This window comes from Thamnophis elegans, chromosome 5 (assembly GCF_009769535.1).
Source record: "Thamnophis elegans isolate rThaEle1 chromosome 5, rThaEle1.pri, whole genome shotgun sequence".
In the NCBI taxonomy this organism is placed as follows: Eukaryota; Metazoa; Chordata; class Lepidosauria; order Squamata; family Colubridae; genus Thamnophis; species Thamnophis elegans.
The window spans coordinates 49,619,822-49,634,417 of record NC_045545.1 but is presented as its reverse complement, the minus strand read 5'-3'; the positions used below and the strand labels follow the sequence as shown (position 1 = coordinate 49,634,417).

The 14,596-nt window shown below is 37.9% G+C and overlaps 1 protein-coding gene across 1 annotated transcript; it reads left to right on the top strand.

Annotated features, from left to right (window-relative positions):
* The first annotated feature begins 7,954 nt into the window (after positions 1–7,954).
* Positions 7,955–14,189, top strand: RPS10 (ribosomal protein S10). Its single transcript, XM_032217286.1, is given in 6 exon segments — positions 7,955–7,994; positions 7,997–8,103; positions 9,362–9,533; positions 12,831–12,908; positions 13,282–13,337; positions 14,105–14,189. Coding segments are annotated over 6 exon segments (495 nt in total). The 3' UTR covers positions 14,147–14,189.
* Positions 14,190–14,596: the final 407 nt, after the last annotated feature.

The following is a 14,596-nucleotide window of genomic DNA, read 5'->3' as shown; positions in this document are numbered from 1 at the left end:
ATTATTGGAAAACCAGCAAGGGGAATTTAAAATTAAATCAAAAGAGCAATTAATAGCAGGACATTTTTAGTGGTTTTTTTCATTTACAGTTATTAAAAAGGTTCAAAATGGACACAAAGACTTAGTAAGCAAAGTAAGATAATATGTGAATTATAATTGTGTGTGTACTGATGACGAACATGTAATTGCTAAAATGTATAAATTTTGTTGAAATTTAAAACAGAGGAAGAACAGATTAAAAGAATATAGGAGAAACTGGATTAAGAACTTTAGTTAGCCCTTTAAAATTTGTAATACTGTTGGAAGAAAAATCCATCTGGCTCAGTTCCAAGCTGGGAGAAAGACACTGGAAACTGGAGGCTGATTGGGAAGATGGTTTAATAATGAACAGAAGTGTCTATGGTTTTGATGCAGCTGACAAAATGAAGTTAAGGGGAGCGGGCTTATACCTCCTTGTGCTTTGTATTTGAGCTTCCTGTTCCCATGCAAGAACATGTTCTTTAATATTCTATTGGCTGTTATCAGATTCATATGGGGGTCATGTAGGGGTTATAGCTGGCTTTATAAGCAAAAGGGGCAATGCAAATCCTAGGTGTTTGTCTGAGCAAATCTGGTCAACCTCTGGCTTATTGTTGATCAGGTTTCTGTGACTTTGAAGTTTGGTCTGCTCTGAGATGTTGCAATGAAGGAGCTTGTGTTCTGAAAGGCTGTTGGGCAATTCCTATTGTGGCTAATGACTTTCATCCTGTGTTGGATCTTGGGTGAGGGGCTGCTTTTAATCCTATCACTCTGCTTTTGTTAGCTATCAAACTTTACTGCAAGGAGTTTTGAAATATCCTGTCTTGAATGGATTTTTGCCTGCAGTATTTGCTTTGCTTATGAATAGAGCCATCTAGACCAGTGGTCCCCAACCCCCGGGCCGCGGAGTACCTGGCACCGGGCTGCGCAGCGGCCGGGGGCCATGATCGCTCTTTTAAATCCGCTCCTCTTAAATGCATTTCTCTCCCCCCCCTTTGGTCCCACCCTCGGCTCTCTCTCCCTCCCTCCCTCGCCGTCTCCTCCCTTCTCTCTCCCCCCCCTCCCGCACCGATCCATCGCCAGGGAAAGAGAGAGTGAGAGAGTGAGAGAGGAGAGAGAGAGGGAGAGAGGGAGGGAGTCAAGGAAAACTGTTCCGGCCGCCGCTGAAATGACTCAGTAACTTTTGCGCTTGGATCTGCTTTTCAACCTCCCCCAATCATCATCGCCACCCTCTTCCTCCCTCCACCACCACGTTTGTTCCGCTAAAGCTCCTAAAGCTCTCTCCTCGGCTTTTCCTGCTTTCTCCCTGTCACCCAGATGCATGCTGTGGTTCGAGAGTGCGGCTCGGTTTTATGTGTCGCTTCTCTCCTTTCTCTCCACACACCCCCCACCTCCATTTAATATTTTTTTAAAAGAAAGAAAACCGTAGTTCTGCCAATTGCAAAAAAAAAAAAATGTGTGTGCGTGCATATCTGCCGGCTGGTGTGTGTTTGTGTGGTGTGGTGTGTGTGTGGTATCGCGCGGCGCGGAGAGCGACTGGTTGGAAAGGAAGGACAGGACTGGCGGTGTGTGTTTCTGCAGCCCCTCCGGTGGAGGCTGCACTAGCCGTCAGGATCTGGTGTTTTTTTTTTTCCCCTCTCCTTTTTCAGGCAGGTCGTTTTAAATCCTTGCTAATTACTTTCTGTTCTTCGCTTGCCAGCTTCCTTCCCACCCCTCCTCCTCTCCTCCCCCCCCCCCGCCGGGTGCGCCTCCCCGCTTTTACTCCCAAACAGTTATATATTTATATATAATTTATTTTCTCTCTCTCCACGGCATTCGCGCACGCGCGCTCTGTTCTTTGCCGCCGATGTGGTGGGGAGGGGGAGGGGCAGGGCAGAAAGGTTGGTCCGGGTTGAGGTTTCAGGATGGTCTTTGAGGAACATAAGTCTGTCCGGGTGGGGGGGGGCATATTAAAGCACTTTATATTTATGTAATTGTATTTTATTTTGTAAGGCATGTTTAAATACAATAAAATAAAAGTTGTTTAATCAAAACAATCTGATATATAAACAATCAATGTGTCGTCGTGAACAATGCCCCCCCACTCCTGCGCGCGCTCAGCGGGCCACGGTAAAATTATCAAAGGCTGACTGGTCCGCGGCGATAAAAAGGTTGGGGACCACTGATCTAGACTAAGGTGACCAGATTTTCAGATTGGTAAAGAGGGACATCTTTGACCGGAGGGGGGGGGGGGTTGATTAAAAAATTTATACGGAGCAACAAAAATTTTCATATAACGCAAAAATAGTATTGGAATATATTTTTTTTATTTCAACATAACTACAATTTACAAATATAAATTGTAACTGTTGCCAAACATCAAAATTTTGATCGCGTGACCATGAGGATGCTGCAATGGTCGCTAAGTGTGAAAATGGTCGCTAAGTGTGAAAAATGGTCATCAGTCACTGTTTTCAATGCCATTGTAACTTTGGTCACTAAGCCCATTATACCACCTTTCTTGCCACAGTTCTTAAGTGAATAACTGTAGCTGGTATTTTGTATTTTGGATAGAATCTTTTTTTAAATAACCTAAGACAATTTAAAAAAGAATCCACACAGAATAAATTGAAGTAAAACATTTCAAACTATTCTTTCTATGCACAACATATTTCAAAGTATTGTGCATAGAATTTTTAAAAATGGTTTCACTTCAATTTATTTTGGATAGAATCTTTTTTTAAATAGTCTAAGACAATTTAAAAAAAGAATCCACACAGAATAAATTTTAAAAAATCCTATGCACAATAAATAAAATATTATTTTAAAATAAATTAAAAAAATAAAAGAAAAAACCCAGCTCACTTACCACAGGCACAAGTGAGCACTCCAAGTCAATCCAGAATGATGTAGATGTTAATACAAAGAACTGAGCAAATTAAAATTGTGAAATTAGTCAGGGAAATATTTTTCAAAGAAACTTTGCTACCATTTTTTCCACATGAGCCGACCTCCAACCTCCATGCTCCTCCCCTCCAGAAAATCCAGGAAGGAACACTCCCGGCTTCTCTAGCCAGGTATTTCCTGCAGCTCTATGGTACTTGGTCATTTTTCTATAAAATGAGGTAAAGGGGCGGGAGGTTTCCATTTTTTGCTTTAATGTTTTAATATCTTCAATGAAAGTACTGAGACAGAGAGAGGGATTAGATAGGGTGTCTTTTGTCTTGCCCCGGTTAGGATTTTAAGCAAATCCACTGGCCTTTCAACATGAAGCCAGAAAATCGGGACTTTTTAAAAACGCCCCAGATATGGGACAAATTGTTAGAAATCGTGACTGTCCCGCTGAAATCGGGACATCTGGTCCCCTTAATCTAGACAGTTGGTTTCTTCTTTCAACAAGCTCTTTACCTCTTAAGTGCTAGCATCTCTAAAAACATTTCTCCATTTCTCATTTAGGGAAATATAATATTCTGCCTTTTTAATATTCCTCAAATATTTCATTCTTCTAGGAGGGGGCTTCCTACATGCTTTAGTTTTAATTTTTTTTGTTCTTATTTCTGTTTATCTTTCTTTTTATTTATGCTTTTATACCACTTTTGATGTCTTTATTCTAAACCACCCACAGTTACTTAGGTGAGACAGACATTGTAGAAATGTGATAAATAATAGTATACAATGCAAATTTATGTTGTAGTTTTTGAGGTAGATAGTAAGAAGCCCAATTAACAAGTAAGCAGAAATACTCATTAATTCTGAAATCAAAGTCTAAAGATCCAGAATGTTTATTTTCTAAAAAACAGGAAGTTCTTAATTAGGACCCTATATAGTGATCGGTATCCACAAGGTCATATGTCTCAGCAGTGAAAGCAAGGAAATGTGGGAGCTGAGGCTCCTAATAGGCAGAAGATATAATATTGCAGATTGACTTTCCCACAAAAACCAGAATGCCTAGTCAATCGGGAGAGTAAGCTGGAGTTGTTATAAGAGATCGGAGCCACCAAATCATTTCCAGAGAATGTACGGCCCTTCCAACCACCTTCACCCAATGAAACTAGCAAGACACAAACTGTGTAGAGTAACTGAAACAGATCATATTTTTTTCCAGAATTGCCTTTCAAGAATTTTGAGGCCAATCCTAGGGAGAAGTGCTAGCATTTAAATGTTATATTAGGAAGCATACTGCCTCCCAGTGGTCTTCTTAATGTATGATATTTATAAAAGTTTGCTGCAGAGGAAGAAAGAAAAATACAGGTACACCTTAATGACTGGCTGCTTAGTGACCTGTGAAAGTTTACAATGGACCTCCCCACTGATTACTTATGACCTGTTTTCAATGTTCTAATGGCCATATAAATCCATGATCAGTGACTGCGTTTTGAGCACTTGGCAACTGGCTGCATTTACAGTCATTTACAGTGTTCCACAGTCACATAATTCTGATTTTTGACATTTTCGCCAGTTTCTGGCATGCATTTCAATTTCCAGCAAAAAATTCCCTATTGTGGAAATGGATTCACTTAACAACGGGATGTGTGCTTAACAATCACTGAATTTGCTTTACAACTGCCACAAAAAAGGTTGTAAAATCACCAAATCAATTCTCTTTAGGAAGGGTTTCCACTTTTAGTATAATAGCATAACTAGTTTTTTCAGAACTATTGTTTGATCTGCTTTTTCCTTCTCCAAGTTAAGCTACCTATTTCTGTTTTGTGTGTGGGTCTTCAAGTTCAGAGAGAACTGGTGCAGGTTGTCTCCTTGGGGTTTTTAACTTCTGTACACTCATCCAACCATTCGGCTCCTCCTCAAATTTCATTAACCAGGCATGAAGATTACTCAGTTTTACTTGACACATCTTCATGATATTGGCTTCCACACATACCCACTCTACTGTGTATTTATCTACCTAATTTAAAGTTTGGGGTTTCCATCATTTTCTGAAATAATCATGTTTCTTAACAATCTGTGATGGTGACTCATTTAGGAAGTCAGTGGCAACATGATTAAGGACTGGGGATCTCTCATGCTACTGGATTTTTAGGCTGTTGCAGGCAAACCCCTCACATCCAATCACTGGACACTGTCCTCCATGATCATGTTGGCTTGGACTACTGCTAAGATCAAACATCTGGTTTCCATAACTACTCACATAATACTTGACCAGGTGTTACACAGGTTTTTTATATATCTGGGTTTAGTAGTCATCTGGAAGTGCATTAAAGCTGCTTTAGACTTGGTTTAGTAATCTTTTGAAAGGGGTGCTAGTCTTGATTTACAAAAAAAAGCCTAGTGTTAAATTGGGAATGAGAGATGGCTTCTGTCAGTTGTCTGTAGCTAGCTTTGCTCCAAATTTCACTATTTCTGATGACACGTACGCAGGTCTACTATATACTGATTTTATTATGGGATAGGCTAGGTGTATTGGATCCGGGTTGCCAAAATGTGAATAGATAGCAATGAGGATTATAATTTATATAATCTTGAATTTCCTCTCCCTCCTTCAGTGTGTGTGTGTGTGGTGTGTGTATGTGTTGTGTCAAAAGTCAGGATGAGTGCAAAGATTAAATCAAAGCCCACCCCTTTTGTCTAGCATATACAGATATGCTGGGTAATGCCTTAATTGCACCATTAGCCATGGTGGCATAGTGGTTAGAATGCAGTATTGCAGGCTAATTCTGCTGACTGTCAGCTGTCAGCAGTTTGGCAGTTCGATTCTCACCAGTTCAAGGTTGACTCAGCCTTGAATTTAGTATAATGAGTCTGGCTACAAATATCCAGAAATAAGCAAACAGTTAAATTATCTGTATATTTTTGCTGCTATTTGTCATCTTGAGGTTTTTAGCCCAGATCTGGTAACCAGTTTAAATATAGTTTTAAAGGACAATCTCTGGTAGAAAGTGAGATGCTTGCAAAGGGGGCCATGTTTAACTGTAATAGGCTTTAAATGCTAAGTTTAACCCAAACCACAAGCCTATGCAAATGTATTTATTTCTTCCCTCAGCTGTCAAAACTCAGCTTGTATTTAGTCCATCACTGCTCAGTTGACATTCGTAGTTTCCATGTATTGTACACTTATAACAGGGCTGTCAAACTTGTGGCCTGCGGGCCAGATGTGTTATGTGCTTGCCCCGCCCCTGCCTAGTTGAATGAAGGGGGGGGGGGGAAGTCCTGATATGTCACTTGATGCTGCCATGATGATGCGAGTTTGACAACCCTGACATATAGTATAAATTCATGTTGCACATGGGTATGACATTAATTATGTACAATCAAGTTGTTCGCTCCTTCTCTTTCCTTTCTTCTTTCCCAGGATTATGGATTTCACAAGGGATCAGGTCTTTGCATAATGTATCCAAAATTTGATAATTTTGAGTCTGGTCATTTTTGTCTCCAGAGAACTCTGAATCAATTTATTCTATGACCCTTTGTTTTTCACAAACACAAACTAACCAAACCTATTTTAACCTGAAATATTATGCAGATGCAGATAATATGGTTTTATTCTAAATAGAACAGCTGATGAGGGCCATGACACAGAGCTCATCCATTGAAAAAAGCCCAAAGCCAATACTATTAAATTTGTTTATGAGCTTCTCAGACCTGTCACGTTTTGGGTTAAGCCCAGGAAATCAAACTGTGTTAACTCAATTTACCAATTATGGCTATATATTTCCTGCAATTGTCAGAAACATTATGTGTCTCAATACCATTGGGTAAGAAATATGGGTAGTCGTAAGACACAAAGAAAGAGAAAAGTGCAATGTAGCAAAATGTACCACTTTTGTAAAGCTGGCTATGCACAACATATGTAGCAAATTCATTCCTCATTGTATAAAATTATGTAACAAAACAAAGTAATGTAAAATGAATTTTAAAAAGTAATCAAAATGAAACTAGATTCTGAAGGATAGCTAATTTTGACGCTCTTGCTCGATTACAATACTAGAGGCTTTGCTGAAAGGCAGTAGACTAGCCGACTCCTTAACTCTCCAAGGGTCCTTCCGAGGCAGGAAGAGATCGTAATGCGCATGCTCTTTCTTTTCCAGCTTTCGTCCTGAGAGTGCCGCCACGGTAAGGCCTGGCTCTTATTAGTCTATCCGCCGTGCATCGTCCGCATCCTACGTTTGCACTGACCGGTACTCTTCCTTGGCGCTCTTAGGCACCCTGTTGTTTATTTTCGTTGAACTCGAATTGGTCGGGGAGAATCGAGGCTCGAGAAAAAAAGGTGGAATTGGGATGCGCCGTTTGGAAGGCGGGCTCTTTATTAATCCAGGCCGTGTCTTCTGAAGAGAGAACGTGGGAACGTTGTGGGGCTCTAGCAATACAGTTCGTCCCCTGCATCGCAACTTTTTTTTTCTTTTTTGGAACATACTGTAGGCCTATCTGCAGTTTGTGTGGTCCTGTTTGCGTGGAGGTTTCTCCCACCCGGAATGGTTAAAAGCTATGAATAAAGATGAAAACTTCACTAGAGGCCAACTATAAAGAGAATTGATCCCTATGCGAGTGTATGCTGGAGTTTATAAAAGATACATGTTATTATGCCTGATGTTTTGTGGTGAATAGAAACTGCCAAGCATTTCTAGTTTCATTGAAGCTTCCATCCATGTCCCATCCTCTAGTTATTGCTACTTGTTGGGAGAAAAATATGTCTCCGTGTTGGTGATTTGAAATGTAATTATTTCTGCTTCCGGTTAAAACATGGGACATAACGGGGGTCTTCCTGAGACTAATCCAGTCACAGCAAATTATACTGGCCACTGGTCAAATAATCTTAAGCTAACGGTGGTCTTCCTCTGAAGTTTATTTAACTTTGTAGTGGTTGGGATACACAAGTATGTACGTTACCTTTCAGGTTTTTGGCACAGCAATAAGTTAACCTGTGTGGTGTTTCTTGACAACTATTGCTACTTTGAACTGGAAAAGAGACTGCAGGTGACAACAAAATCTTTATTTCCCACAGATGTTGATGCCTAAGAAAAATCGTATTGCAATCTATGAACTCCTTTTAAGGAGGGTGTGATGGTGGCCAAGAAAGATGTCCACATGCCTAAGCATCCAGAACTAGCAGACAAAAATGTGCCCAACCTCCATGTCATGAAAGCAATGCAGGTAAATGCTTATCTTACCAGCCAGTTAAACTGATCTTTGAATCGCCTTGGTGGCACAATTGTTTAGATTACACCAACACTTTTCAATATACTAGTCCAAACCTTTCTGCCCTTGCAAACCCCTCTTGTTTCCCCTATGGCCATACAGTACTACATATATTCTCTTTTGCTCTTTAAACTGTTTTGGAGTAGCTCATAAGTTTCATAAACTCCCCACTTTATTGGCCTTTCCATCTGTCTTATATTTGTTTTGCTGTTGTCATTCTCTTTATGGCCAAACCAATGCAATATATTTATTTTGTACTGGTAATTCACTTTTGTATTGATCACATTCACATTCGTTCAGCACTCAGTCTTTCTTGATCATATCTTGTATATTTTACCACACATACATCTTAATTCAATTTATTTATATATATTTTTCTAACATACCTAGTTCTTCCTTCTACATAGCAAAGTGGGCACAATTATACTCTTAACATGTAGCCATTTTCACTTTTTTTGGACAAACATTCCTTGCTGCAGACTACAGAAACCACTTTTCTGCCAATACTAGTTCCTTGAAATTTCTCCTATTTTCCTGCTTAAAGAAGGCATTTTACTAAGTATACAGATTTATCTTCTTGCTCTACATATTGTCATTTATGTATAATTTGAACTTCATTTTCCAGGTCAGACACATCTATTGTGTTCTTCAATATGTTTAGGCATTCTTGCATTGTATAGTTTACCTTGGCAGGATCTCAGCTACCAGTATAGCATTATTTACGTACTAAGTTCATATCCTTAACCATCCTTCAATAAATACCTGTGAATACCTGTCATTGCCACAGGCATTTAGTCTACATCTTTCATTTTAAGAAATAAAAGTTAATAATAGGGCATGGCTTTTATATTTAAGTAGCACTGTAGAAATAATTCCAGCAGGTACAATACTGTCTTAATCTTCCATGGCAAGCTGATCCTGAGAAAACTTCTGAAGTGGGATTTTAAAAATGCAAACATTATACTCTTTTCTGTTGTTAGCTCTGGTTGGGATTAAGAGCAGACCTTAGGTTTGAAAAAGTTGCACTTTGTGAAGTAGCAGTATTTTTCTAATTCTTAAATATATAGAGAAGAAAGAAAGTATTACCTGTTTATAATTTTGCAGGATGTATAGAAGCATGGTTGAACAGTTCAGGACAGAAACTTAGTTGGGTTTAATTGTGTCTTTGAAACATTATTCTTTTCTGCAACAAGTAATTGGTGTGTCTTCCTAGTCCTTGAAATCTCGTGGCTACGTGAAGGAACAGTTTGCCTGGAGGCATTTTTATTGGTATCTGACCAATGAGGGCATTCAGTACCTGCGGGATTATCTCCATCTACCACCTGAAATTGTGCCTGCCACTTTGCGTCGCAGCCGTCCTGAAACAGGCAGACCCAGGCCCAAAGGTGAGTTTTGCTTTGGAAATTTAGAATTTCACTTTGATAATTTGATTTATTAGTGAAATTTTGATTTCTTCTCTGGATTTGGTATTTATTGCCAAGAAAAGAAATATTTTGGAAGGGTCCTTTAATTTTACTTAACTATTTATGTTGCATGTCTTAAGAGTTCAAAACATATAATAACAAATCATTAATTTAAAATATTCTTTAATGCATTAAGTTGTAAAATAGTTGACAAAAATTTAAATGATCCTTGAGATCTATTTCCCAAACAAAAATCCAAATGCTTACACTACACATTCAGTAAAGAGAGTATTATACCATGAGAAAGCAGGGCTGTTATAAGTATATTGGATTTAACCTATATATATTTCTTACAATTTCATGCATCTCTCTCTCTCTCTCTCTCTCTCTCTCTCTCTCTCTCTCTCTCTCTCCCCCTCTCCCTCTCTCTCCCCCTCTCTCTCTCCCTCCCCCTCTCCCCCTCTCCCTCTCTCCCCCCTCCCTCCCTCTCTCATACATGCGTGCACACACCTAGACTTGAATGACATTTTGCAGGAACCAATTGCAGTTGCTACATGAGGATTACCTGTGTACCAAACTTTTTGGTTGCTGATCATAGTGCTAATCTTTGCTTTAGAAAGAAAGTAGCATGTGTTTTAGGCATTAGTGTAATAATGCTCTCTTGGTCTAGAATGTTTCTGGTTTTGATTATGTTGACATACATTGACAACCAAGCTTTGTATTCCCTGGCTCTAATTTTTTTTAAATTAGTTCATTAGAGAAATACTAAATTCCTCGAAGTTCTCTATAACTGTCCATGATCATTATTCTAGCAACACACATGAACAGTATTTTTTAAAATGTAAAATATTTGTATATCAGTGATACTTTCAATTAATGTTTAGGGTAGGTAGGTAAGTGTTTGGTCTATCCTATTTCAGTTGTGTACTGCTTCAGTTTCAAAAGACTCATGAACTATTAATAATTGCGAACAGAGTACAGTGCATATAATTTTTTTCCAGGTTTTTGTATTATAGCCACTTGTTTTAAGTAATCTCACTTTGGCTGAATTATAGCTCTAAAATGGTTGCCAGGTGAAATGAAAAGTAGTTCTATTTCTTGTAAAGAAATAATTAAATTGAAAAGGGGATTTATTATTGTGTCTGTAATAGTAGGAATACATGATTATGAAAGGGCCGGTAGTTTTCATTGACCGTTAAAAGTTAGAGGTAAAATTATAAAAAGAGACAATTTGAAATCGTTCACTTTTCAGTAAATATATCGTATTTTCGGAGTAATAAGACACAACGGAGTATAAGACGCATCAAGGTTTGAAGGGCAAATAAAAAAGTTTTTTCACTCTGCAGACCCTCCCAAATTGGCCAGTTTTTTGTGAAAATGGGCGTGTTTTTTGTCACAAAAAGGCATGAATAGCCTTTACATGCTTGTAGACTGCTCCTGATGGGCAGGCCTCCCCCCAAATGAGCAACAAATGGCCCATTTTATGTCAAAAAAGGGGCATGAATAGCCTTTAGGAGGCTTCTAGAATGCTCCGGGGGGGGGGATTTGAGCAAAAACCCGGCCCGTTTTTCACTCATTTCTGCCCTCCCCAGCCCCAGGAGCACTCTGAAAGCTTCCTAAAGGCTATGCACAGCCATTTTGGTGAAGGAGGCGGGGTTTCGGGAGGCAAAAAATGCTGTATTCAGTGTATAAGATGTGCCCAGATTTTCAGCCTCTTTTGAAGGAAAAAGATGCATCTTATACTCTGAAAAATATGGTATATTCTGGCTCACCAGTTAGAAACTAAATTTGTGCTATACTTCAAATTTGAAGCCAAAAAAAAATGTCTTGGAATGACATTTGCCCTCTGCATCTGTTGGCACCTCTTGAAGGAAGCTGTATTTTCCGAGGTTTACGATTATCCACACTTTGCCGGGAAGATACACTATTGAATTAAGAAGATATGATAGTGTGCCACAAGCTATTTTAAAGTTCACATGAATGTGCCTTAATTGAATATGTATTTCCTAGGATTATATGGCTACTGTGTTAGCCCAGGAAAAGATACCACTTTTTTAAAAGGAAGTATTGCTGGGTGGCATGCCCCTGAAGCATCTTTGGACTTTTGCATATGATTATAGGTGTTCTCGATTATGACCCAATTGAGCCCAACATTACTATTGCTAGTAAGGCATTCGTTAAGTGAGTTTGCCTCTTTTTACAACCTTTCTTACCACAATTGTTAAATGGATCACTGTAGTTGTTAAGTTAGTAATACAGTTGTTAAGTGAATCTGACTTCTCCAGGACTTTGCTTGTCAGAAGGTCGCAAAATGTGAACACATGACTCTGGGACCCTACAACCATCATAAATATGAGTCATTCCAAATTTTGATCATGTGACCATGGTATTGCTGCAATGGTTGATAAGTGTGAAAAATGGCATGCACTTTTTTTTAGTGCTGTTTAAAATTTTAGTCCTGATGGGACATGGTGACTAGTTCAGTTAATCCTGTTTGCAATGTTTAGATGATTGTATTAATTAGATTTGGATGTATTTGTCATTTAATTCAGAGTGAACTATAGGTACAGTTTGAATTTATTACTATAGGTGGCATTATGATGGATAGTTTATCCAATTAGATTGACAGGATTGGTTTTTAGAATGCTGAACCACAGTGGGTGGGCAGTATAAGAGAAAGCTGAAATGAATAGCTTTTGGGCAACTTAAAATAATGATCAATAAGGTTGATGTGAGGAGAAAATAACTGCCTAGAATCATTATATTTGCACTTTGTTCAAGTGAATCATATGTATGTATGTATGTATGTATGTATGTATGTATATGTATATGTATATATATATGTGTGTGTGTGTGTGTGTGTGTGTGTATATATATATATATATATATATATATATATATATATATATATATATATATATATATATATATATATATATATATAATTCTATGAAAGATGTAGATAAAATATTTGCATCTAACTGATTAATTAATCAATCAATTAATCAAACAATTGATATCATACCTTTTAAAATCTCTCTTCAAAAGTAATGAATCTAGTGTCATTATAAATACAAGCTGAATCATAATTCAACCAACCCCCCACCCAAGCAGGAGACTCTATACCATTTCTGGACTGCCATTTGTCAGAAATGGTATAGGTAGGGTCCTGTTTGGATTAGATGACCTTACAAGGTCCCATACAACTCTGTTAATCTGATTCTGATTATTTTTTAATTTCAGACTAAATTGTGAGGTTTTTCATTTTTATTTTTTTAGGTTTAGAGGGTGAACGTCCAGCTCGTCTTACACGAGGAGAAGCTGATAGGGATACCTATAGAAGAAGCGCAGCTCCTCGTAAGTATTAACTTTATTGCCGAACTGAAGAGTTAACTAGCTTTTGCCATTGTTTTCATGTTCCGTAGTATAGGCCATGAACTTTTGCAAAAGGAAGAATTGTCCTGTTCTGTTGTGCTTTGGAAATATTTTGAGCTTAGAAGGACAGTGTTATTATGGAAAACAGTTTTCATCCAAGCTTTGTTGTTCTTAACAAACAGGGAAAGGAATGCTTGCTAGGGTAACAACATATACTGACTTCAGCAATAAAATTGCATAACTGACTATAAGTTGTACCTGGACTTCTAATATCCTAATAAATTTTAGGCATATCTACGTGTAAATAGAAATCTTCATATACCACATTCTTACCTTAATACTTTTTTGCTATCAGCTGGTGCAGACAAAAAGGCAGAAGCTGGTGCTGGGTCAGCTACTGAATTTCAATTTGTAAGTATGACGTATTTTACTGTGTTTAATGCATGCTAAAAATATGCTGTAGTTTAAATATAAAAGTGAAAGAACAGCATGCCATGATGACTAGGTAATTCAAAATCCCATCAAGCATTAATCATGAGAATGTAGTTGTGTTCATCTTCGTTAGAGGAAACATCTTGTTGTATGAAAAATATTACTGTTTGGTTTAATAGAATTTAGAGTATCATCTGTACAGGTAGAAAGGGCCAAATATTAATTGCCAGTAAGTGTAAAATATTGTTTTGTGTGTTTGGCTTGTTTCAGCGATAATAATGTGGTATACCTAGGGAGCTTCATTCATCATACAAATAATGGCAACTAAATAGATGAAATATTTACTAATAAAGAATTTGTGAGCTATGGTTCTCTTTAGTTGCCTTCTTTTCCCAAGCATAATATGAAGGCTACCTGGAGTTTTAGTAAGTTTAATTTAGCTAGTTATTGACCAAGTTGCACCATGATTGAAATACTTGAGATTCAAAGGAAATATTTTTGAGTATTTGAGCTATGACATATTTTGCCCCTGTCCTTTAGTTTTTCTACTTGGGGTATTAACTTAAGAATCTTTTTGTCCAAATGCCCTATAGCTTGAATGATGGCATCACTACCCTACTTTAACGTTACACACTACCCTACTTTACTGCGTTCCTAGTTATTTTTAAGTTCTGTCAACTCTTTTTTTCTTTGACTCATGAGGTAATTGTGTAACAAACTTGTAATGTTTTCTTTTTAATTTACAGAGAGGTGGATTTGGACGTGGGCGTGGTCAACCCCCTCAGTAGAAAACTGTTGCTGTTATTTGCATCTTGTGTATAATAAAAAGGTTGAAAAAAAATCACTGTATACTGAATCATTTCATTAACATGCTGAAATGTGGATGCATTTATAAGCTGCAAGGTTCTAATTCTTGATTTCATATGTGGGAGTTATACCCCAAACGTGGATTACAGGGAATGTTGGCTATTTTAAAGGTACATTCCAAATTTTCATGGGTGCAAAGGTCTCCAATTTGATTAAGACTTTGTAGGAGCCATTATTCCCGATCTTACTACCTAGCCATATAGCACCAGTCCTGATATTGTCATATCTTTGCTGAAATATAGTGTACAAATTAACAAATTCTGTGTATAATTATTCTGATCCTGAATGTGGGTTTCCTTGACTCATTTCATTGGGGGTTTTGATTTATGTTATTGTTTCAGTATGTTGCAACATCTTTCATCCCATGAACC